The 25,195-nt window shown below is 45.4% G+C and overlaps 2 protein-coding genes and 1 long non-coding RNA gene across 10 annotated transcripts in view; all 3 read left to right on the forward strand.

The window, feature by feature from the left end:
- The first annotated feature begins 662 nt into the window (after positions 1–662).
- On the forward strand, positions 663–2,575 carry LOC138214502 (uncharacterized). Of its 3 annotated transcripts, none has more exons than XR_011179634.1 (3): positions 663–1,681; positions 1,841–2,015; positions 2,098–2,575. It is a non-coding gene; the product is annotated as an uncharacterized lncRNA (long non-coding RNA). The 3 variants fall into 3 exon arrangements; XR_011179635.1 differs by having other exon boundaries at positions 663–1,395; positions 1,564–2,015; XR_011179633.1 differs by having other exon boundaries at positions 663–2,015.
- Positions 2,576–8,066: 5,491 nt separating this feature from the next.
- Positions 8,067–19,310, forward strand: LOC138214877 (mothers against decapentaplegic homolog 4-like). 2 transcript variants are annotated; one of them, XM_069176720.1, is made up of 11 exons: positions 8,067–8,190; positions 8,960–9,248; positions 14,003–14,180; positions 14,315–14,443; positions 14,510–14,716; positions 15,593–15,727; positions 15,819–15,872; positions 16,010–16,193; positions 16,555–16,723; positions 17,328–17,466; positions 18,329–19,310. In XM_069176720.1, the coding sequence occupies exons 2-11, from the start codon at positions 9,006–9,008 to the stop codon at positions 18,532–18,534; spliced, it is 1,644 nt and encodes a 547-aa protein (XP_069032821.1). In that variant the 5' UTR covers positions 8,067–8,190; positions 8,960–9,005; the 3' UTR covers positions 18,535–19,310. The 2 variants fall into 2 exon arrangements, with proteins under 2 accessions (XP_069032821.1, XP_069032830.1); XM_069176729.1 differs by having other exon boundaries at positions 9,000–9,248.
- A 402-nt stretch (positions 19,311–19,712) lies between these two features.
- Positions 19,713–25,195, forward strand: part of LOC138214893 (acidic leucine-rich nuclear phosphoprotein 32 family member E-like) — a 5,806-nt gene continuing 323 nt past the window's right edge. The window contains exons 1-7 of one of the 5 annotated variants that reach the window (XM_069176741.1): positions 19,713–19,910; positions 21,851–22,000; positions 22,342–22,464; positions 22,552–22,711; positions 23,216–23,346; positions 23,446–23,509; positions 24,222–25,195. The exon at positions 24,222–25,195 is cut by the window's right edge and continues 323 nt beyond it. In XM_069176741.1, the coding sequence (XP_069032842.1) occupies positions 19,857–19,910; positions 21,851–22,000; positions 22,342–22,464; positions 22,552–22,711; positions 23,216–23,346; positions 23,446–23,509; positions 24,222–24,301 (762 nt within the window). In that variant the 5' untranslated portion in view covers positions 19,713–19,856 and the 3' untranslated portion in view covers positions 24,302–25,195. The other 4 variants (XM_069176773.1, XM_069176749.1, XM_069176756.1 and 1 more) reach the window with 4 other exon arrangements.

The following is a 25,195-nucleotide window of genomic DNA, read 5'->3' on the forward strand; positions in this document are numbered from 1 at the left end:
AAAAAAAGATGGAAAATAGTTCATTTTTCAATTCCGTCCAAAACCAGTTTAAAGCCAGTTTAAAACCAGTTTAAAGCCAGTTTAAAACCAGTTTAAAACCAGTTTAAAGCCAGTTTAAAACCAGTTTAAAACCAGTTTAAAACCAGTTTAAAGCCAGTTTAAAACCAGTTTAAAGCCAGTTTAAAACCAGTTTAAAACCAGTTTAAAGCCAGTTTAAAACCAGTTTAAAACCAGTTTAAAACCAGTTTAAAGCCAGTTTAAAGCCAGTTTAAAGCCAGTTTAAAACCAGTTTAAAGCCAGTTTAAAACCAGTTTAAAGCCGGTCCAAACCTGAGTCTAAAACTAGGAGGTTGTCTCCGTCCCCCATGTCTGTCCAGACTCACATCATACATATAGTGAAGACAGCGCAGTGTTACCCCAGACTCGTGTCACACATTCAGGATGTCCTCAGGACATCACGTTCACAAGAATGAAGAGACCGACACGAAGTCACGGCGACCTTTGACCCAAATAATCTAATCATATCATCTCCGGGACCGAGGGAACGTTTGTGCCGAATCTAAAGGAATTCTTTAAGGCGTTCATGAGATCAGATCGGACCGATAACCCAAAGACACAATGCCTCTGGCTACGTCCGAGCACAGTGTCGTTACTATGGCAACTGATGTGGATCAAACTTTGCAAAATGTTCGCAAAAATCGCAGAGTGCAAACCGTCATTAAGGAACTTCAGACTCTGACTGGATCTATAAAATAATCCCACTTTGACGGACAGAGTGAAGGACGGCCGAGCTGCTGCCAACACGTCGTGGACTCATGAACGTGCAGCCAGCTGTGAGCAGCTGGAAGCAGCTGCAACCGGGAAAATGTGGCGCTGCATGTGTTTCAGTCAGCTGTGCACACACACTGACTGGTTTCGCTGTATTTGTGGGGACACGTGTCGCCCCCCAAAACCCTCATCAACCAACTCTAACTGTAAAACAAAACTAAAAGTCTGCAGCCTGAACGGCGTCAGTGCTGTCTGCTGCCTCAAGGGGGCAGCATCTGTGAATGAATATAAACCTGCTGCTCAGTACAACACAGCACACTGGGTTGGTTGATAGTGTGTGTGTGTGTGTGTGTGTGTGTGTGTGTGTGTCTGTATGTGTGTCTGTGTGTGTGTGTGTGTATTTGTGTGTGTGTGTGTGTTTGCAGTCTCACTGTTTCATTGATTCTGTTTAGCTTCATTCAGTCTTTAAATTGATCTGATATTTTTAGACCCAAATCTGAACTGATGAGTTTTGTTTATTTTACAGATTACAGAAGTCTAAAATCAGTCCTAAGATCCCAAGATCAGCTGGGACTCTGGAGGAAACACACCTGAACGCTGCAACAATGCAGAGCTGTCCTTTAAAAAGGTTCTCAACCTGTGGGTCGTGACCTTGTGGGAGGCCGTACGAAGGCACAAAATAACAAAAACAAAATTTTTTCCCAGAAAGAAACTAAATACGAATATAGAACTCAGAACTGCATTTACGTCCAGGAAGTTCTATTTCTTTACTTCCTGTGGACCCGTTTGATTTCAGCTCTGAGTCGCTGTGCTGCATGTCATGGAGGAAGGGGGCGGGGCCTCACGTGGACACAGGTGGACACAGGTGGACACAGGTGGACGGAGGAGAGGCTCATGACAGCTCCACTTGTTTGGTGACTAAGATTTTATTGGGTGTTTTTTTTATTTTGTATGAAGCTGTCGACAAACTTCAAACTGCTGAGAACCAGAATATCAGCAGGTGAATGTTTCAACTCTTTATGTTTTTGTTGCTGCAGCTGCACATTGTTGTTGTTGTTGTTGTTTACCTGCAGCCTCTCCGCTGCCTTCACTGCCTGCTGTCTGACACCGACTCAGTACCGAGCGGTTCTTTTGTGTCGTCTGGTCTCTAAGTGAAGGAACAAACATACGACTCAGCAGGACACATCTTTTATTAAAATATTTTTAAACGTTGGGAACAAAGACGGAGCTTCAGGAACATAATCTGAGGTCAGTGAAGTCGACGCAGCCCGAGAGAAAAACACACAAAACAACCAAACGTTTCTGTTAATCCTGCTTCAAACACCTGCAGCTCACCTGACACAAAGTAAAGGCGGAGCCAGAGACACTCTGAAGGCGGAGCCTGTGAGCCAGTCAGCCTGATCGGAGGTCCAATTAAACGGTGAGGACGAGTCAGCAGCGTCCACAGCTGAGGACTCCAAAATAAAAAAAACCCCAAACCTGCGTCGGTCCCGGAGACCGCGGTCCACCCCCCCCCCCCTTCAGTCCCACAGCAGGTCTGACTGCCCCCCCATCATGTAGTCGTCCAGCTCGGCGTCCAGCCTGCTGCGGGACCGGGACATGTAGTCCTCCAGCTCTTGGTCCAGTCTGCTCTTGGACTGCGACATGTAGCGGTCCAGCTCGGCGTCCAGCTGCTTCCTGCTAGGTACATAGCCTCTGGAAAGGCTCCTCCCCCTCATGGCGCTGGCCCCGCCCCTCTGCAGCGTCAGACTCCGCCCCGTTCCTCCTGCCACAGAAAAATAAATAAAGTTCACTCATATTTCTGTTGATGTGAAACGTGTCTCATTACATTCAATGTGGAAATAAAAGGTTTTTAAAGTTGCAATAATTTATATCATCTTCCATAAAAAAAAATAATAATAATTTGAGGAGTGTAACAATTTTTAGAAACAGATTTATATAATATCTGATAGTTCACAAGTAGTGTTTGAGTGTTGGACTGAAAGAAAGAAAAAGAGACACAATATTTTAAACATTTAAAAACTAAACCAGCCTGTTTAGTTTTCTGTCGGCTGTTTATGTCCAACAAGTCTTTTCCTGAATCGGAGCTTCTTCCCTTCAAACCAACCAGCAGCTAAACAGACCAACAGTGAGCTGCTGGCGCCCCCTGCTGGCTGCAGCTCACAACCACGACTCCTCATTTTAAAGTCCAAACAGTGACTGAGCTGGAAATGTCCTGAACTACACCGGACCTGAACTACACCGGACCTAAACTACACCGGACCTGAACTAGACCGGACCTAAACTACAGCCGGACCTGAACTACACCGGACCTGAACTACACCGGACCTGAACTAGACCGGACCTCAACTACACCGGACCTGAACTACACCGGACCTAAACTACAGCCGGACCTGAACTACAGCCGGACCTGAACTACACCGGACCTGAACTAGACCGGACCTGAACTACAGCCGGACCTAAACTACAGCCGGACCTGAACTACACCGGACCTGAACTAGACCGGACCTGAACTACACCGGACCTGAACTACAGCCGGACCTAAACTACAGCCGGACCTGAACTAGACCGGACCTGAACTACACCGGACCTGAACTACAGCCGGACCTAAACTACAGCCGGACCTGAACTACACCGGACCTGAGCTACACCGGACCTGAGCTACACCGGACCTGAACTAGACCGGACCTGAACTACACCGGACCTGAACTACAGCCGGACCTGAACTACAGCCGGACCTGAACTACACCGGACCTGAACTACAGCCGGACCTGAACTACAGCCGGACCTGAACTACACCGGACCTAAACTACAGCCGGACCTGAACTACACCGGACCTGAACTACACCGGACCTGAACTAGACCGGACCTCAACTACAGCCGGACCTGAACTACACCGGACCTGAACTACACCGGACCTGAACTAGACCGGACCTCAACTACACCGGACCTGAACTACAGCCGGACCTAAACTACAGCTGGACCTGAACTACACCGGACCTGAGCTACACCGGACCTGAGCTACACCGGACCTGAACTACACCGGACCTGAACTACACCGGATAGAGCAGAGAACATGCTAACACCTTCTGAGGAACTGGAGTCAGAGGAACCTGGACCTTACAGGGTTTAAAGGAAGGAGGCGGGGCCTAAAGCGTGTGGGTGGAGCATAAAGGGTGGCGTTCACATGTTCCATCAGCTTCCTCATCAGCTCAGGTCGTCGTGACGATAAACTGACCTGCAGTCGTTCTCTGGACGCTCTTCGTCATCAGGAAGAAACGCTGAGCGAGTCGACTGCGCAGGTTTCCTGAACAGGAAACACAGACAGGTGGAGAGGAAGACATCATCATCATCATCATCAGTCTCCTCTGAGTGGGAAGCCGTCGACAGGAAGGACCCCCGTCAATAAAAGCCTCATTATGACATCAGGATGTGTTCAGGGTCACAAACAGAGAAGCCGATCGACTCCAGTGATCAATAAAAACATCCATCGATCTGGAAACTCTTCAATCTGATGCTTTAAAGTCCACCTGCTCCTGAGGAGGTTTGGTCACCATGACGATCTACCTGGTCACCATGGTGATCTACCAGCCCTGTGCTACTGAAACACCTGCTGCAGGTGCAGGTGGACCGGGTACTTACCGCTGCAGGTGCAGGTGGACCGGGCTCTCCAGCTGTACTTGTTCCTGAAGCTCCAGAAGCCGGGAGGTGTGGTGGCGGAGAGACGGCGGCGGGTCACCTGCTGCCAGCCCAGTCGAGCCCAGACGCTCCTCCTCTTCCTCCTCCTCCTCCTCCTCCTCAGATGAAGCCCCACCCTCTGAGAGAAGCAGGAGAGGCGTTTAGGGGACGTCTGTAAACGGCAGCTACGGATAACAACCTGGGAGACTCTGGCTCTCTGAACCACATCGAGACGCATCGACTGGTCGGATCGTGAATCGAGATCGAATCAGGAGCGAAGATTCACACCTGTGATGTTTTAGTGAGTGAAACACGTTGAGCTCTCGTCCAATCAGAAGCTTTGTTATCGTTACTGTTAGTCTCTCAAACTGCCTGCTGACGGAGAACACCTTTAATTTTGATATAATCTTTTACATCAGACTCACCTGCAGAACCAGCTGTGGGGAACAGGACGCCCTGCTGATGGGGTCAAAGGTCATCTGGTCTCCTGGCTGGTCCACCATCACGTGAGAGAAGCTGATGACAGAAAGTTTAGAGGATGTAAACAAAAGATTTCAATTCAACTTTTTACATTTCAATAATACTGTAATGTGTCTCACCGCTCATGGAGGGAAACTGCCGAAGTGCTTCTCAGGTAAACCGGGTCCGGTTGGACCGGAACCACCGGTGTCTCCTCACTCATTCTCCTGCAGGACAGAAACCCGTGATTTGGTTGGAGGGACGCAGCTGAGCTAATTAACGGAGACAACACCGAGAGGAACCGCACACCGATCCGGTACGAACCGGAGACTCGGTTCTTCTGTCGGGTCGCAAAACGGCGCTTTTAAATCCCACTTTCACTTCCAGCTGTTGTTCAAATGGACCGTTTAGCTCTGCAGCCTCTTACAAAGTTGACTTTTAGTTTAAAAATAAGTGCTGCTTCGTGGTTCAAATGACAGCCGAAGCGAAGAGAACACCGCAACAATTCACTTATGTTCAATGTTCTGCTCCGTAAACTCTGAATTCCGCCGAACAGCCGAGAAACGTTTAGTTTGTGCTGTTTCTTAAAGGAGGATCCGCCGCCATGTTCCCCGGCCCAGAATCAGCGCTCCCGTGACCGGGAGGTGGTCTGGACCTTTCTGCTCCGGAGGAGTGAGTTCAGAGCAAAGTTAGAGCAAAGTTAGAGCAAAGTTAGAGCAAAGTTAGAGCAAAGTTAGAGCAAAGTTAGAGCAAAGTTAGAGCAAAGTTAGAGCAAAGTTAGAGCAAAGTTAGAGCAAAGTTAGAGCAAAGTTCACTGAAAACAAGTGTAACGTGACGCTAACGCCGAGTTAGCTCGATGCTACCTCCTCATGTCTCGGTTCTTCCTCTTCAGATTCTTCAGATTCAAACTAAATTAAATTAAAACTTTAAACAACTTATCACACCTGCAAAGTTCAAGTTTCCAAAACTAATTTGGACCGTTTCGCTCCAGATGAGCGAGCAGCTGTCGGACACCAACCGGAACCGGTCAGAACGGGTCGGACCGTTAGAGCTGTTAAAACGAGTTAAAACGAGTTAAAACGAGTTAAAACGAGTTAAATGAGTTAAAACGAGTTAAAACGAGTTAAAAGAGTTAAAATGAGTTAAAACGAGTTAAAAACGAGTTAAACGAGTTAAAAACGAGTTAAAACGAGTTAAATGATTTAAAATGAAGTAAATAAGCTAAAATGAGTTAAAAACAATTTTTTAAATGAGTTAAATGAGTTAAAATGATTTAAAATAAACCTTTAAAACTGGTTTTATGAAGAAGTTCCTTTCTGCCATTAATAAATAAAAGATAACTGACAGAAGGAAAAATAGTCATGATTTAAAATATGATGCAAAACTGTGTTTATGTCCGATAAGAAGTTATGTGATGAATTAATCAGACAAAATTAAATTATAAATAAAATGTGAAGCTACTGACTTAATGCAGAAGTTTTAGATTTAATTTATTTTTTTAAATAAAAGCGTTAAAAGAACAAGTCAACATGATGATGAATGATTTACTGTATGAGACTAAATATAAGATTACACATCAAGTTAAATCTGTTTGAACTAAATCATCACACAGTTTCGTGTTTGGCTGAAATTCAAACTTGATCTTTTTTCCCGGAAACATCATCACAGAAACAGGAAGTAGAAATGATGCATGGATTCAGTGATTGTTGTTGTTTTAGCCTCTATTTGTTTAAATTTGGTCAATAACGCAGATTTGTGTCTCAGCAGCTGATGGACGACTTCCGGTCAGCGAATCTCTGTCCCACCGCAGGAAGCTGCCGGACCTTGTGACCTGTCCTGTCTCTGTCCGAGTGGACTTATGGAAGTTTATTTCTGGACGGAGGTGAGACAATGACATCCTGAGGAAGATGACGTCACACCGAGTCTGAACACGTGTTTCATGTATGTAAATTTAGATCTGAATGATTTCTGACACGAAAACTAACTTCCTGCTTCACTTTTAAACAAATTAAGGAAATTAATCTTCTTTTCTTCACCCACATTTCATTTTGTTTGTATTTATTCTTTTATGAGTTGTTTATTATTTATTGACTAAAAGTGGAGACACTTGTTAGTTTACGTCTCCAAGCAGGACGTCCTCTTCACCATCAGGTGGCGCTGTAGTCATTCACCAGGTAACCTGGGGTAACCGCACACACACACACACACACGCACGCACGCACGCACACACACGCACGCACACACGCGCACGGAGGAGGGCGATGATTGGTTCTCTCACATTTAACAGAAGTCACGCGCACAAACAAACTTTCTGACAGAGCGTCAATTAGAAGTTGGAAACACGTTTCCGGGCACAACCTTCAAAATAAGAGCTTCAGTAAGTTGTCCTAAAATACCCCAAAAAATGATTTTAAGTCTGTTGTTTAGAAATCTTTTGGTTTGTTGACAGTAAAAGTCCCGTTTGACCTGTGAAACATCTTTGTGTCTCTAATACATTTAGAAACAACTTTCACTGCTTCCATGTGTGAAGAGTTCATGTTTTTTTTGTCCCAGTAAACCAAACATTTATAGATTTTTAACTATTGAACAAATAAAACCAGAGATTTGAAGATGTCACATTGGTCTGTGTGAAATTATACCAGACATTTTTCACTATTTACTTTCATTTAATAGACGAAAAAAAACAATAGGTTTATTAAAACTATAGTTCACAGATTAAGCACAAATGAAAACACGAATTAATTGCAGCCCTAAATCAGACTTTGTGTTTGTCAGGTTGTTTTTCTCACTTTTCAGCGTGTTGTCAAATTGGAGAAGATAGTTTTTCGTTTTTAGTTATTTTTAAGTTGCAGTGTGTTTATACCTTCAGGGCCACCGTACAACAAACAGGCCAAGTAAATGTAAGGTGTACAATTTAATGATAAATGTAACACGAATAAAAAAAAAAAAATTAAAAAAATTAAAAAAGAAAAGAAAAGAAAGACCTTCCTGATTTTTTTTTATTTATTTATTTATTTATTTTTTTAAAGTTTTGTTTTTTTCTGTACTCTTATTTTTGTGGGGCGCTGAGGTCGCCAGACTTCCTGTTATGTCTGGCTGTCGGGGGAGCATGACACAGCCCCCTTCCCCTCCCCTCCCTCCAACTCCCTCCCCCCCACCCCCCCGGTGAGTGTGCAGACGGAGACAGTCTGGATCAGACGGAGGACACGCGGACACGCCGACAGACAGGACCGGGCGCACCGACGCAGGCAGCGAACCACAGCCGAGCGGAGTGAGCCGAGCCCCGGTGAGTGAAGCTGCGGGAGCCCGCTGACGGTTCGGAGGGTTTTTCTTCTTTCTTTTTTTTTAATGAACAACTGTTGATGCAGCTGTCGATCAATCAGTCAATCAGTCAGTCAGCAGGAAATCCACCAGAGACCGTGTGACAGACTAAACAACCGTCTGATGACGTCACTGATCAATGACAGGAACATTTAATGATATTATGTAATTTATCAATCTAGTTTTTTTCATCACAAATGAAAAGATGAATCAGCAATGAGAGGTCTGTCAGGACATTATGTTATTATGGCTGTCCCTGTCTGTCTGTCCACCTGACCGTCTCCCTGTCTCTCTGTCCTGCTGTCTGTCTGTTTGTTTGTCTCTCCTCCTGTCTCTCTACCTGTCTCCCTGTCCACCTGTCTGTCTCTCTGTCCTGCTGTCTGTCTGTCTCAGATAAAAATGATGCAACAAATTAAAAATAAGGATTGTGATCAGTTGATCTGATGAGACATCAGTTTCTGATCACTGATCAATCAGATGATCGATACGCTCGTCGGCTGCTTCCTGTTCTCAGTCAAACACATAATTTTAATATTTTTGAGGTGTGCTGTTGATTTGAACTGAAGGGCCGGATGAGGTCAGTCCAGGGTCCTGGGGCAGGTCTTTGCTGGGGGCCCCCTCTGGCCCCGCCCCTCTTGCCCCGCACTCTGTTCTCTCACTATAAAGCAGCAGAACACAAATTAAACATCTTCAGACTGGTTTTAAACGTCATGTTCACATCTTTCTGACCTCAGGCATAACAACGAATCCGCCCCCACTCCTCCTCCCCGCCAGGTGACCATGTCGGTGCTTGGCCCCGCCCCCAGCAGCACCGACGCCTGCCTGAGCATCGTCCACAGCCTGATGTGCCACCGGCAGGGCGGCGAGAACGAGGGCTTCGCCAAACGGGCCATTGAGAGTCTGGTGAAGAAGCTGAAGGAGAAGAAGGACGAGCTGGACTCGCTCATCACCGCCGTCACCACCAACGGCGTCCACCCCTGCAAGTGCGTCACCATCCAGAGGACGCTGGACGGACGGCTGCAGGTAGGGCGCTCTGAGAACCAGTTCGGAGCTGAGACCGGTGGGAGGCGGTCCAACAGAAGTGTGAATCAGTGAGTGTTTTTCCAGTCTGGAGGCCGATTGACGGACGGGAGTCATGTGACCGAAGAGACACCGTCACAGGAAACTGTAGGAAACCAACAGGAAGTTTATTTTCTACCGTCTGAACTAAACAAGTTGATTTGTAAATCATGTAAACTCGTGTTCAATTGAAAATAGATCAAAGACAACATATCAAATGTTGAAACAGAAATTTTATTGTTTAATGAAAAATATCTGCTCATTTTGATTTTGACGGCAGCAACACGTTTAATAAAAGTTGTGACAGGATCAACAAAAGATGGAAAAGTTTTGTAACGCTTAAAAAAAACACCTGCTGGAACATCTGACTACTAATGAGGTTACCATGGCAACAGATCAGTAACATGATTGGGTATAAAAGATGATTTCAGAGAGGCGGAGTCTCTCAGCAGTGAAGATGGGGAGAGGTTCACCACTCTGAAAGACTGTGTTGGAAAATAGTTCAACAATCTCAGAATAATGTTCCTCAACGTAAAACTACAAAGAATTAGTGGATTTCATCGTCTACGGTTCATAATATCATTAAAAGATTCAGAGAATCTGGAGAAATCTCTGAACACAAGGGACAAGGCTGGAAACCAATATTGGATGGTGGTGATCTTCGGGCCCTCAGGCAGCACTGCATTAAAAACACACTATTCTGGAGTGGAAATCACTGCATGGGCTCAGGAACACTTGTGAAAACCATCGTCTGTGAACACAGTTCATCGCCGCGTCCACAAATGATGTTAAAACTCTCCAAAGAAGAAACCAGATAGAAACATGACCCAGAAACACCGCCGCCTTCTCTGGACCGAGATCATTGAAGATGGACTGAGGTGAAGTGGACAACTGTCCTGAGGTCTGATGGATCACAATCTGAGATTCTGTTTGGAAATCAAGGACGCTGCATCCAGAAACTGGTCTCCTTGGTTCCCCAAAGGTTTCCAGAGTGTTGTTAAAAGAAGAGTTGATGCAGCTCAGTGGTGAACATCATCCTGGAACAACTTTATAGAGACGTGTTGCTGCATCAGATTCAAAATGAGAAAATATTTCACATAAAACAATAAAGCTTCTTAATTTCAACATTTATATTTAGTTTAGTACTTCCAATTAAATATGAGTTTATATGATTTACAAATCATCACATTATGGTTTCCATTTACATTTTACACAGCGTCGTAATTTTGAGCATTAATAGTGAAAAAAGGCCAAATATTCTGATTCCAGACTGTCAGATTGGAGTGTTGATGGTAGAGCTGTCTACTGTGTATTAATCTTCACCTGATCACCTGCTTCCTTCATGTGTATACTTATATGTAGATTCTGGTCCGGGTCGGATGCTCCGTCTCAGGTTCAGGTGTTGGCTGAGTTTTATGGCTCACTGTTAGGTGTCTGGTAATAATGGTGCTGTGGAGCAGCAGACTGGGTGTGTCTCAGACCGTCACACCGTAATTATCAGACCAGAGGATGTAAACATGGATCGCACTTCAGTCCAGCTCTGCATCAGCTGCACGGACCAGCAGAACCACCTCGGGTCCCGGCTGAAGCCACAATGGTCAGAAACCTTTTTAAAAACCCAGAAAACCTCCCAACAACCCTCCGAAACCTTAAAAAACCTCAAAGTCATTTAATAACTAACTGGATCATCTGGACTCCTGAAAAACTACAGACTGGATATAAAAGAGTTCGTAGCTTCAGGTCTGTAAAATGGTTCTGATCCAGAAGTGTCTTCAGCTGCAATACCAGCGAGTGCCACTAGAGGTCGGCTCCAAAAAGCCTCCGGCTCCATAGACTCCCATTCAACTTCTCTCATCAAATCCAAAGTGAATAAAATGTGTCCATCAGTTATCTCGGTGTTGTTAGCTAAAGTCACTCCTTCTTATTAGTTTTCTGGAGGTCCATCTGAAAATAATCCCTCATTCATTAGAAAAGAAGATTAAAAAAAAGAGAGGGATCAGTCAGATCCACTGCTGGCTCCTCCCCCAGCTCGTCCAAATATGGTCACTTCCTGCTCCAAACTAGCAATATGGTGACGGACAGAATCTGAACTGGAGGATTCATCAGAACCTGGATCCTCCTGAAGAACCCGGATCATCCTGAAGAACCCGAATCATCTTGAAGAACCCGAATCATCTTGAAGAACCATCACAGGTCTCATCCGAACAGCAACAGGAGGATTGATATAAGAGAGGCCTGAAGGCTGTGAGGAGGAGGAGGAGGAAGAAGAAGAGGCTGGTTTGTTTTGTCTGAAACACAGGAAAGAGGCCTGGTTAACTTAAGCCAGACTGTGTGTGTGTGTGTGTGTGTGTGTGTGTGTGTGTGTGTGTGTCTGTGTACTGGTTCATCTATCTTTGTGAGGACATGGTGTAGTTTTAGACCTTGTGGGGACATTGTGGACGTCCTCTCTTCGGGATGGACCTCCAGAGGACCGCTGCTGGGTTCTGGTCCGGTTTCTGGGTTCAGTTTCCGGGTCAGTGTCCTGTGAATGAAGTCCGTGCCGGTCCTCACAGAGATAGAAGAACAAACGTGTGTGTTGTGAGTACAGAGGACGGGAATGTGGACCGACTGGGAGTTTCTACACTGTAAGAAACGACGTGCTGCTGAGCTCCAACAAGAGACCTCACTTTTATTAAAAATATAAAACATAATCAACATGAATCCACTTCCTCTTCAGACCTTTTCAGAATCATAGTCCTGCTTTAAATGCGGAAGTTCTGGCTTTTATTTTGGTAGTTTCGTCTCATTTCTGTCACAATAAGAGGAAGTTCAACCTGTGGATCAGTTCTGCAAGTGAACAAAACAAATACAGAAAAAAAAATCATCTTTAGTCATAACTTTGACTTTTTGTTTCATAATTTGAACTTTTTATTTCATGAGTTTAACTTTTTATTTTATAATTCTGACTTTTTATTCAATAATTTCAACTTAATTTTCATGATTTTTACTTTTTATTTTTTGTTAAAAGTTTGACTTGAATGTGTCACCAGATTAAAATATATCGGATATAAAAAAATGTTCATATAGATGAGATATTTAGCAGAATGTAAAACTTTATTGTGAGTTTGAATACATTTTATGATTTCTTGTGATAATATCTGAGATGTGAACATGATGACGTCAGTAAATCGATGCAGAATAATTTGAGGCTGTAGCTCAGACAGTAGAGTGGGTTGCACACTAATCAGAAGGTTGGTGGTTCAATCCCCAGCTCCTGCTGTCCACATGTCTAAGTGTCCTTGAGCAAGACACTGAACCCTGAGTTGCTCTTGATGGTGAACCATCAGTGTTGTAAGTCACTTTGATAAAAGTGTCAGCTACATGTAATGTTTATTTATATAATATTTATACAAAAATCAGAGAATACAAAGATCGATTTAAGGATGACATGCTTTTAATTTGACAGCATGTTTTTACACACACACACACACACACACACACACAGGGAGCAGTTTGGTGCCTTGCTCGTTCTGGGAATCGAACCGGCGACCCTTCATGTGAATGTGACACTGAGGGAATCACACCAGTTTCAGATTAATATAAAAGAGAAAATGTAGTTTTAAACATTTTATGTAAAATCTCCTGGAGGATGGTGTGTTTGTGTTTCAGTCCACGGTCATTAAGGGGACCTCAGCCTGTGTGTGTGTGTGTGTGTGTGGTGTGTGTGTGTGTGTGTGTGTGTGTGTGTGTGTGTGGTGTGTGTGTGTGGTGTGTGTGCGTGCGTGCGCGCATGTGTGTGTGTGGTGTGTGTGTGTGGTGTGTGTGTGTGTGTGTGGTGTGTGTGTGTGTGTGTGTGTGTGTGTGTTTTGTCTTCCTTCCTGCCCTTCACCTGTGCACACAGAACAGATCCGACACATCTTAGTTCAAAACTAAAATAATGTGTCGTCTTTGAAAAGTCCTCTTAAATAAAAAGTTACAGGTATCCTAAATATCAGAGCAGCTAATAATAATAATAATAATAATAATAATAATTTGTCTCCGTGTCCTTGACTGACAGCCGGTTTCTAACTCTGAAACACGTTTAACTTCAGGACTTCTTGCAGCGTTGAGGTCAGACATGATGTCATGTTCTGGTCACACACACACACACACACACACACACACACACACACATGTGTTTGTGTAGCTACCCTTGTGGGGACATGACACTAACTTCAGTTCCTTGTGGACACCAGAACCAGAACCTCAGAATGACGGACTGCCGGTCCTGACTGGGTTTGTACTGAAAGAGTCTCAGAGACGTGCACACACTCACAGCCAGTGTTTCCATGGTAACCGCTGCTCTCCATGACTCACTTTGTTCTGACAGTTTTAACTTTCCAGGACGGATGTTTTCCTGTCTGTCTGTCTGTCTGTCTCTCCTGTCTGTCTATCGCCTGTCTGTCTCTCTCCTGTGTGTCTTTCTCCTGTCTGTCTCTAACCTGTCTGTCTCTCTCCTGTCTGTCTGTCTCTAACCTGTCTGTCTCTCTCCTGTCTGTCTCTAACCTGTCTGTCTCTCTCCTGTCTGTCTCTCTCCTGTCTGTCTCTAACCTGTCTGTCTCTCTCCTGTCTGTCTCTAACCTGTCTGTCTCTAACCTGTCTGTCTCTAACCTGTCTGTCTCTCTCCTGTCTGTCTCTAACCTGTCTGTCTCTAACCTGTCTGTCTCTAACCTGTCTGTCTCTCTCCTGTCTGTCTGCAGGTAGCTGGTAGGAAGGGCTTCCCTCACGTGATCTACGCCCGTCTGTGGCGTTGGCCGGACCTCCACAAGAACGAGCTGAAACACGTCAAGTTCTGTCAGTTTGCCTTCGACCTGAAGTACGACAGCGTGTGCGTGAACCCGTATCACTACGAGAGGGTGGCGTCGCCCGCCGTCGCAGGTAGCCGAGCACCTGCCGTCCAGGTGTGGGCGGAGTCCGACCGTCGGCCCCGCCCGCAGAGAGATGATGAAACATCTTGGTTTAAATGTCTGTCTGCTGTTTGACTCCGCCCCCTGCCGCCTGTCTTCCTTCAGGTCCTCAGTCCCTCATAAAGGAGGAGTTCATGCAGGACTGTCTGCAGCTGGACCTGCCCCCCCACGCCGACCCCTACGGCCAGCCCCGCCCTGTGAGCATGTATCCCAGCATGCCTCTGTCTCCTCCAGGTCAGTGACGGACAGTGTTGTGGGTCTCAGGATGTGACGGTTGCTAAGGTAACGTGTCTCCTTCAGGCAGCAGCTCCATGACGCCGGCGGCTCTGACGGCCGGGGGGGTTAACGGGGGTCCGGAGGGCCCCGGGCTCCTGCAGATCGCCCCCCCTCACGGCCACGGGGGCGGGGCCTCCCCCCCTCACCCCAACACCCCCCAGCCTCCGCACCCTCCCACCCCCACCTCCCCCCACCAGCAGAGGACCGAGTACAGCGGCCCCCACAAACCCGGTACGGTACCCGAGGAGGACTGCATGTATACTGCGTCTGTACTGAACAGAAGTACACTGTGGAGTATCAGCAGTACAAAAGTAGTTGTACTAACAGGAAAAATAAAAGTAAAGCAGTAGTGGTAGTTCCAGTAGTATCTATAGTATTAGTAACCCAGTACTAGTATTAGTATTATCATTAGTAGTAGTAGTAGCAGTAGTAGTAGTATTAGTGGTAGTAGCAGTAGTAGTATTAGTATTATCAATAGTAGTAGTAGTAGTAGTATCAGTAGTAGTATTATTAGTGGTAGTAGCAGTAGTTGTAGTAGTATTATCAGTAGTAGTAGTAGTAGTATCAGTAGTAGTAGTAGTATCAGTATCAGTAGTAGTAGTAGTAGTAGTATCAGTAGTAGTAGTAGTAGTAGCAGTAGTAGTAGTATTATTAGTGGTAGTAGCAGTAGTTGTAGTAGTATTATCAGTAGTAGTAGTAGTAGTAGTAGTAGTATCAGTAGTATTACTAGTGGTAGTAGCAGTAGTATCAGTGGTAGTAGTCGTAGTAGTAGTAGAAGTATTATCAGTAGTACTAGACTGGGAGGCTGTAGCTCAGTCGGTAGAGTGGGTTGCACACTAATCAGAAGGTTGGTGGTTCGCTCCTCCTGTCCACATGTCTAAGTGTCCTTGAGCAAGACACTGAACCCTGAGTTGCTCCTGATGGTGAACCATCAGTGTGTGAATGTTCTCCTGATGGTGAACCATCAGTGTATGAATGTTCTCCTGATGGTGAACCATCAGTGTATGAATGTTCTCCTGATGGTGAACCATCAGTGTTGTAAGTCTCTTTGATAAAAGCGTCAGCTAAATGAAATGTAATGCTTTACCGTGTCCTGTGTGTCGGCAGCCTCCTGGACCGGTACCAGTCCGGACCCCTACAGCCCTGCAGGACCCCAACACAGTGGGCGGAGCCACCACCAGCAGCAGCCGTTACATCATCACCCCCCCCAACACCACCACCACGCCCCCAACACTCACTTCTGTATGACATCATTATTACATTACATCATGTGACCGTCCCGCTGAACGCTGCTGTTCCGTAGTAGTACTTTATACTGTGTTTGTCCCTGCAGGGTCGCAGCACCACAGTACGGCGCCGTATCCTCAGCCGGTGTCCAACCACCCTGGTGAGAAACCTGACGTCCTCACGGAGGACACACCACATAAAAATTGTCTTAAGAAAGTTTTTCTAAAAATGGCTGTTTGCCCCGCCCCCTCTCATCCTCTGCCCCGCCCCCTCTCGACCTCCGCCCTGACCCCTCAGGTCCAGAGTTCTGGTGCTCCATCTCGTACTTCGAGTTGGACGTCCAGGTCGGCGAGATGTTCAAGGTCCAGTCCAGCTGTCCCCTGGTGACGGTGGACGGTTACGTGGATCCGTCGGGAGGCGACCGTTTCTGTCTGGGACAGCTGAGCAACGTCCACCGAACCGCCACCAGTCACCGCGCCAGGTGAGGTGGGGGGGACGGAGGGGGAGGAGGGGTGAAGGAGGGGTGAGGGACGGGGAGGAGGGGGGGGGGGGTCAGGTGGTGTTGTCATTTATTAGTATTTAGGGAGGCTGTAGCTCAGACGGTAGAGTGGGTTGCACACTAATCAGAAGGTTGGTGGTTCAATCCCCAGCTCCTCCTGTCCACATGTCTAAGTGTCCTTGAGCAAGACACTGAACCCTGAGTTGCTCCTGATGGTGATCCATCAGTGCGTGAATGTTCTCTTGATGGTGAACCATTGGTGTTGTAAGTCACTTTGATAAAAGCGTCAGCTACATGAAATGTAATGTAATATCAGTCTCAAAAAAAATTGCTTGTCCCGCAGGCTCCACATCGGTCGGGGGGTTCAGCTGGAGTGCCGGGGGGAGGGGGACGTGTGGATGCGTTGCCTTAGCGACCACTCGGTGTTCGTGCAGAGCTTCTACCTGGACCGGGAGGCGGGCCGAGCGCCGGGCGACGGCGTTCACAAGATCTACCCGGGAGCTTACATCAAGGTGAGTCTGTCGATACGCAGACGGCACTCTGCCGTACCACACGGACCGGAACCGGAGTCTCTGGTTCTGATCCACACAAACGGGATATTAACTCCAGTCACAGTGGCTGGAATGAACCCTGCGGCCTGCAGGGGGCGCCAGGAACTCCGTTCAGAAGGAGCGGTAAGATATTAGACTGTATATCAAAGTAGACGAAGCTTCCAGGTTTTAAAATGAGGCCAAGTGTCTTGGTGTAATATCAACGACGACCACCAGGGGCTGGCTCCAAAAAAACTCCCATTTAAGAGCTCTGATTTCAGCGTGTGTTTACTCACATTTAGTCAAATTGTCCTTTTAAAAGTAGCAGAACTGTGTGTGAGCAGCTGCTGTCTGCAGTGCATCATGGGTAATCAGACAAACATCACTGGATCTCTGGGACACTGAAGGAAACTTTAAAATCAGACAGATTCTCAGGCAGCTTCTGAACTGTGTCCCTCTGATGTCTCTGGATTTCTGAAGGCGACGATGCCGACAGGAAGTGATTTCACGGGAAGAGGATCAGTCGGTTTCAGGGTTTTACAGTGTCCTCATCTCACCTGTCGCCCTCTCACCTGTCTGTCTGCAGGTGTTTGACCTGCGACAGTGCCACAGACAGATGCAGCAGCAGGCGGCTGCAGCTCAGGCGGCCGTGGAGACTCAGGCGGCCGCAGTCGTCGGTGCGATTCCCGGTCCGAACAGCGTGGGGGGGATCGCACCTGCTGTCAGTAAGTATCACCTGTCTGTCTGTCTGTCTGTGTCTGGATTCACTGTGACAGCAGAGAGTTCAGCAGCGCCACCTGCTGGACACATAAACTTATCAGGACATCTGCAGTGTTAAAAAAAACAACGTGTTTCTGAGACTAAAGTTTAATTCAGGAAACAATGATGAATATTAATTTAAATTTTAACATATGTGCTGTTAAAGATTCCTGTCGAAGTTAAGTTTGTTTTTTTATGCCTCGCTGACTCCTCAGGGGCAAATAAATAAAGTATTTAGATAAAATAAATAACGTTTTTAGATCAAATAAATCAAAATGTTAAGTTAAATAAATTATGTTTTTGAATAAAAATAAATAACTTTTTTAAATAAAATAAATATTTTTTTAATTAAATACATTGGGTATTTAAATTAAAAACAGAATATTTGAATTCAATAAAAAACTCAGTTTAAAAAATACATATTAAAATGTAGTAAATAATTTTTTTTATTTACATAAATACAGTTTCTAAATTAAATAAATAAAGTATACAAATTAAATAAAGTAGTCAAAATAAATAGATAAAGTATTTATATTACATAAATAATCGGGTGATTAAAGTTTATTTATGTTAAAAATACTAATTTAAAGCCGAGTATTGTTGTTGATCTGTGAACATGTCTGGACGGATCTTGATATGGAAGATCCGCGGTGACATCACAGATGTTCACGTTAACACTTCGATCAATAACTGAATACTTCCTCATGGAGGTCGTTGATCCTGTGTACATCGCCGTGATGCGTTCAGGAACACTCTGAATTTATCAATCGAGCCTCCTCTGGATAGATATTTCTATATTTGGTGTGTAACTCCTGCTTCCTCCTGCAGGTGTGTGTTCGGCAGCAGGTCCGGGCGTCGATGACCTGCGGCGGCTGTGCATCGTGCGTCTGAGCTTTGTTAAAGGTTGGGGGTGCGACTACCCGCGGCAGAGCATCAAGGACACCCCCTGCTGGCTGGAGGTGCACCTGCACCGGGCGCTGCAGCTGCTCGACCAGGTGCTGCACACGCTGCCTCCTCGAGAACACACACTCTGACACACACCCTGCAGCACCTGTGACGGAGCAACATCGGACAACTGACACCTGACACCTTTGAGGCAGTCAGGATGTATAAGCTCCGCCCATCACCCATCCTCCTCCTCACAGGTGTCCCCAGACACACAGCTCATTGGTCAGCTCGGACGGGCGTAGGCAATCTCAGCATCTCGATCAACCCTCCTGTCAAATGAGTTTCCATGGAAACCAGCAGCCAGTGCAACACATTAAAGGGTCAGTTCACACAAATCTTGCTCAGTGGTGCTAAAAGGTTCCATTATTTTCTATATTTCTGCATAAGTTATGACCTAAAACATCATCAAAATTTCACAAAGTCTAAAAAGGAGATAAATAAAACAGTATTAAACAAATGAGATAACATTATTACACTTGGTCATTTATTTATTGTGAAAAATGATCTGATGTTACATGTCAGAAAACATGTTATAAACTTCATGTTGGAAATCAGCTGTTACCAAAAAACAAAACCATCATCACGTCATCTCACAGTTTGGTTTACAGTTTTTAATTTTCTGTCGGATTGTTCCTTTAACATGCCGCTGACTGTTTATTTATTTCTATTGATTATCGACCAAAGATTCATTTCCCTTCGATGACAACATATCCTGTTTACGCTGATGATTCAGCTATTTATTCTGTCATCGATTTTCATCTTATTATAACATATAAAGGCTTTTGTACTGAAAGGGTCTAAAACTCTGTAACATCTGCTGTTTATTCTAATTAAACTTTTCTGATTAAAAAATAAAATAAATCCCTGCTTTTTCTACATCTGTTTTCTTCCTGTTTGTAAATCTGGATTCCTTCTGCAGAACAACAACTGGACAATTATATATTAGAAATGATGTTTTATATATTATATACATCCTTAGTGTAGTTGTCATGTGTTTATGAATGAAAAACGACGCGGACCATGAAGGCAACTGTAAAATATGGCGCCAAAAAGGACAAAGAGTGGGCGCCTGTAAAGTTTAAATGTTTCATGTTCGCTCTCTGATTGGTTGCACTACAGTAACGCCTTTAGGTTTCCGGCCAATGGCAGACAAGAGTTTTGCATAATACGCTGAAGAGGCGGGGCTTGGTGAAGGGTTCGTCTTTGGACAAATAACAGGCCACAATTCTAAAACAGATGAATATTAATGAGGGTGGGCGTGGCCTACATGTGGTGGTCGGGCAGCAGGAACATGGAGGTTTAGTTGTCGCCTGATGTCCGCTGGAGAAGGAGGGCTGCAGTGAACCGTCTTTTATTTCAGTTTGTCTTTGTTACACTTTGTTTTTTCGCCCTCTGTTCGGGCTTCAACATGGAGATGAAGAAGAGGATTAGCCTGGAGCTTAGGAACAAAAATCCCGCGGAGGTGAGTAACTACAACAGTGCGGGATTGTATTGATTTATTTCCATAAGGAACCGGTGAAGGATGCCGAGTCAAACCGACATGACGATGCTGGAAACGGTCATCAGAGCGGACGTCGAGTTTCCTCCGCGGCGTGAAATGAGCCCCTCCGGCCGTCCGCCTCCGACATTTTGACCCGTTTTGAAAACAACTTCTCGGTGGCTCCAACATGGAGGAAGCTCCGGCGGCACCGGAGGAGGAGGCTCCGGTACCGGAGGAGCTTCCTCCTCCGCCGCCGGAGGAGCCCGCCGCGGGAAGGCTCGCTCGCTCTCTCGCGCTCCCACTTCCCGTGCGGGGAGCCTCGCGCGAGCCTCGCGCAGCTAACGGATGAGCTAACAGGCTAACCTGCGGAGAAGCCGTCCTCGGCAGGCGGAGGATCGGCGCTGGTCGTCGGCAGCAAGTCGACAAATACCGCCGCCCATGTTAGGCTTGGTTTCGGTTCCATGTGTTTAAACGCCCCCGGTTGACCGCGGTGCCCGAGCGGGCTCCCATTTTAACCTTCAGTGGTAAATAGTTGGTGATCCACGATGCTCGTAATCTGATGGCGCGTCGAACCAGACTTCACGTTTTAATCCTCGACTCGGTCGGATGCCGACGGGCGTTTGTGCTCCAGCGCCTTTTAAAGATTTCTTACATGTTCTCGGGTGTTGGGGGTCAGTTCGGTGTGCTTTTAATCCACCAGCAGCCTTTTATTCCGTTTCTAAAGTTTTTAAGAGCTGCCGTTCCCGCCCACCCTGCCGTGTTTTGGGGTGAAGATCTCCGCCAGCACGGTTCTTAAATCGCACAAACATTACATGTAGTTTGGTGTGTGGTGAACTTGGATGAAGAAGATAACTCCGCAGCTGTGTGCCCGGCCAGGTGAGGTGGTTTCGGGCACTGGTTTATTCGATGAATCGATCCGAGACGGCCGGATGCGTTTCCCTCCTTTACCGAAAGATTCACGACTCCGTGCTGCCGGTGATCGGTAACCGCGAGGGGGCTGCGGTGTTCCGGTCTACAGGTGTTCCGGTGTACAGGTGTTCCGGTCTACAGGTGTACAGGTGTTCCGGTCTACAGGTGTTCCGGTGTACAGGTGTTCCGGTCTACAGGTGTTCCGGTGTACAGGTGTTCCGGTCTACAGGTGTTCCGGTGTACAGGTGTTCCGGTCTACAGGTGTTCCGGTCTACAGGTGTTCCGGTGTACAGGTGTTCCGGTCTACAGGTGTTCCGGTGTACAGGTGTTCCGGTCTACCTGTCGGTGTTCAAACAGCTCTGTTCGTGTTAATGACACCGATCGATTCACGGTGACGGTTCATCAGAGAGTGTTTATCCGGAGAGATGATTCACTGGAACTTCCGGTTCGGGACCAAAATCTCAGACCAGCGGAAAGAAAACGTCCAAAACACGTCTTTTAAATGTTTATTTGACGACTCTTTGTCCTTACAGCTGTAGATTTGTCCTAAATTCACCAACAGTTATCATATATCAACATGTTGTTTGGTTGATGGAAAACATAAAAGAATTAACAAAACTTGCGATACAAAAAATATCAGGTATCATCTGACAAAAGTTTGATGGTGATTATTAAAGTTTGTCTCCCTTAAATTAATAATTAAATGAATTTTGTAACCAAACCACTTTTATCATATTAAAAAAATAAGTAATATAGACTGTTATTATCTTGTATAATCCATCATAAACTTTGCCTGTACATTTTTTCATGTGTAATAAATATTCATTCTGCAAAAGAAAATTAAAATTAAAAGTCCTGATAATTGATTTGTTATATATTTATTATTCCAGCTGGATATTAATATGGCTGAAATGAATACGTACTTACTGTTCCTGCAGGTTTAGTGGTGAAACAGGTGTTGAAGGAAGGAGGAAGTCACATGTTGTTGTTGTTGTTGTTGTTGTTGTCGTCAGGTGGCTGAGCTGGTGGTGGATAACTGCCGCTCCAGCGACGGGGAGGTGGAAGGACTGACGGACGAGTACGCGGAGCTGGAGATCCTCAGCATGGTGAACGTCGGCCTCAGCTCGCTTGCAAAACTGCCCTCGCTGCCCAAACTACGCAAGGTCGGCACATATTTATTATATTTAATGTCACAATAACAACAGCAGCTCTCAGAAACGTACAATTTCACATATTCACATCGTGGCGTCCACACAGTTTCAAAGAAAGGACCTCAAAAGACACGAAGCGGCTTGTTTTGGTTAGATTCTTTTCTAACATGTTTAAAGAATATAAAATATATAAATAAACCAGATGTGACACCACAAACTTATTTCTGGTAATTTGATGAACGCTTTGGAGATATTCAAGTTATTATCTGAAAGCAGAAGTTCTGTTTTGTTTATTATAAATAATATGAATGAAGTGGATGACTGTTGTGTGTTTTTGCCGGTTGTTGTTTCAGTTGGAGGTGAGCGACAACATCATCTCCGGAGGTTTGGACAAGCTGGCGGAGAAATGTCCCAACCTGACGTACCTGAACCTGAGCGGGAACAAAATCAAAGAGCTGAGCAGCATCGAGGTTCTGGTAAGTCTCCGGGCCGGGCCGAGCCGGGCCGGGCCTAGCCGGCGTGTCTGAGGACTCGGTTTGACTCGGTGTCGTGTCGTCCTGCAGCAGAACCTGAAGAACCTGAAGAGTCTGGACCTGTACAGCTGTGAGGTCACCACGCTGGACGACTACCGGGACGGCGTGTTCGAGCTGCTGCCTCAGCTCACCTACCTGGACGGGTACGACCAGGAGGACAACGAGGTGCCCGACTCCGACGCCGACCACGGTGAGAACACCTGCGTTTTATTTTGAAAAGCAGAAACATTTGCAGTTGAAGCTGAAGCTGCTGGTGAGCCGTCCTCCCGCCTGATCCAAACATCTTCAAGGAGGTGGTGTGTGGGCGGAGCCAAGGTGGGAATGAAGAGGCTTGCCCAAAGTGACTCCACCCACCTGTCAGTCAAAGCAGCCCCGCCCCTTAATTCTGCAGAACTTTAAGCTTTAGTACAACTTAAACAACAACAACAAATTTGTACCGTTATCATGAACGAGGAAATTATCTAAAAGGACCGAAACCGTGTAAATGTGTTTATTTCTGCTGTAAAGTTTGAAGGTGGTTTGGGGACCGACCCGCTGCTGGACAGGTGGACACTTGAGGAACTGCAGTTTTTGCCTTCAAAATAAAAGTCTTTCAGGTTTAACGAACCTTTTATCACGTTAACGTTTCGGTTTCCTGCTCTTTTTGTCGCTGCTTCGGTCCAAAGAACAAACGTGTTGTGACATTTTGTTTCAGACGACGATGACGAGGCCGGCCCGCCTGGAGACGACGATGACGACGACGAGGATGATGACGAGGAGGAGGAAGGCTCTGAAGGAGACGACGACGAGGTGGGCCTGTCCTACCTGATGAAGGAGGGAATCCAGGTGAGTCCTCAGAGGTGGAGCGAGTCCACGCGGTGACCACTGGGGGGCGCTCTTTGTCCCGTCCAATGTGACGAGCCGCTTCCTGTTTCCTCCTTTCAGGATGAAGAGGACGACGGAGATTACGTGGAGGAAGAGGAAGATGAGGAGGAAGAGGAGGATGGAGGTAGGTGTTGATGAAAGTCAGGATGTGTTTAGGGTCAACAGAAAATACTGTAAATACTAAACATCAAAGTTTCTCATGTTAATATGTAACAAAACAAATCTGCTGTGTCTTCTTGAATTCACGTTTTACAATTTTATCATCATAAAAACAAAAAGTTCTTCAAACTTTATTCATTAAGCTGGAAATTTATTGAAATTATTACTTTTCAGACGAAATGTTATTTTTCCTCAAGTTTTAATTTAATTCTTGATTTTTTTTTTTTTTCTCTGAGTTTGAACATTTGAACTTTTGATGCTTTAAAGTAGTTTTATAACTATATTTATAATTGTAATTTTCTTTGAACTGTAATTGTGCAAATATCAAGCTTACACTGTTTTTGTTTTTCAAAACTTTTTCTTAAAATTGCAAATTTATTCTCTAATCAGTTTGTTTTTATTTAAATTCTGACTTTTTTCCTTCAGATACATTTTTATCAAATATTTTAACCAAAATTTTTTTTCTCATAATGTAAATAATTCTATACTTACTATTAATTTTGCTTTTGTTGGTAAAATTTGAAGTTTGCTTTTATATTTTTGTTATATAACTTTATTCTGTGATTTATCTTTAAATTGTGACTTTTTCCAGGAACAAAATCATTTTATTTATTGATAATTAATAATGATTTTGTATTTGTAAGTCTGTTTAAACGTGAATGATTTGACCTCCTCAGACGAGGACGGCGCCGGCGTTCAGGGGGAGAAGAGGAAGAGAGAAGCGGAGGACGAAGGTGACGACGACGATGACGAGTAGCTCAACCTCCCTCCCCCATCCCCCCTCTCTCTTCCAGTGACCTCTGACCCCCACCCCCCTCCCCCTGCTGGGCTTGGCGCAAGAGCTGCAGACCGACTGGAGATCAGGCACAGGAGAAAGCCCGCCGTTACCGTGGTAACGTGATCAGCTGATCAACAGGAAACTCAATTTCATGTGAAAACTTGTTTTTTTATAAGAAATTCTACAACAGAATAAGAACATCAACGAAGTTCCAGTTCAGACGTTCAGATTTAATCTTCATCAAACATGTCGCTCCTTTTCAAACGAATTTTAACTGAAAGAAAATCCGTCAAATAAAACGTGACTTTGTGTTTCTGATGAACAGCAGGTGGCGCTAATCCTCCCGTTAACAGGAAGGTCTCCTCTTCCTCACAGCTGTTGGGGTCGGAGTTCACGAAGTCACGTGACTTTTTATATTTTATTTTTGAAGTCTGAGTTTTTTTTAAGCGCAGATTTTAAATTCACATCAAAGCTGACGGACGACAGAAGAAACTGAACCAACGATGTTCCTCCGACATCGTTATCAAACACGTCTTTACGGAACGTTTTTATTCTTCATCATCATTTTTTTTTCATAAAGTCTGTCGGCCGAGAGGAAACTCTGACTTCTGTTTCCGTTGAATCTCCTTCAGGTGTGTTTGATTTGTTTATTGATTGTCGATCAGCTGATCAGATTTCCCTCCAAAATGTTTCTCCTGATGCTTAGCTCCGCCTCCGTCTCCGTCTGTGACTCCAAATAAGAACACTACCCATGAGTCTCAGCGGCGACTGATTGGTCCAAAAAGTTGATCCGAAGGCTCTCTGATTGGACGGTTTCTTAAAGCTGTGCACTCTGGGACCGACTCCTTCGGAAGTATTTTGACTGTTACTGCA

This window comes from Embiotoca jacksoni, unplaced genomic scaffold, assembly GCF_022577435.1.
Source record: "Embiotoca jacksoni isolate LCO1_2020_lvr unplaced genomic scaffold, fEmbJac1.0.p SCAF_106, whole genome shotgun sequence".
NCBI lineage: Eukaryota > Metazoa > Chordata > Actinopteri > Embiotocidae > Embiotoca > Embiotoca jacksoni.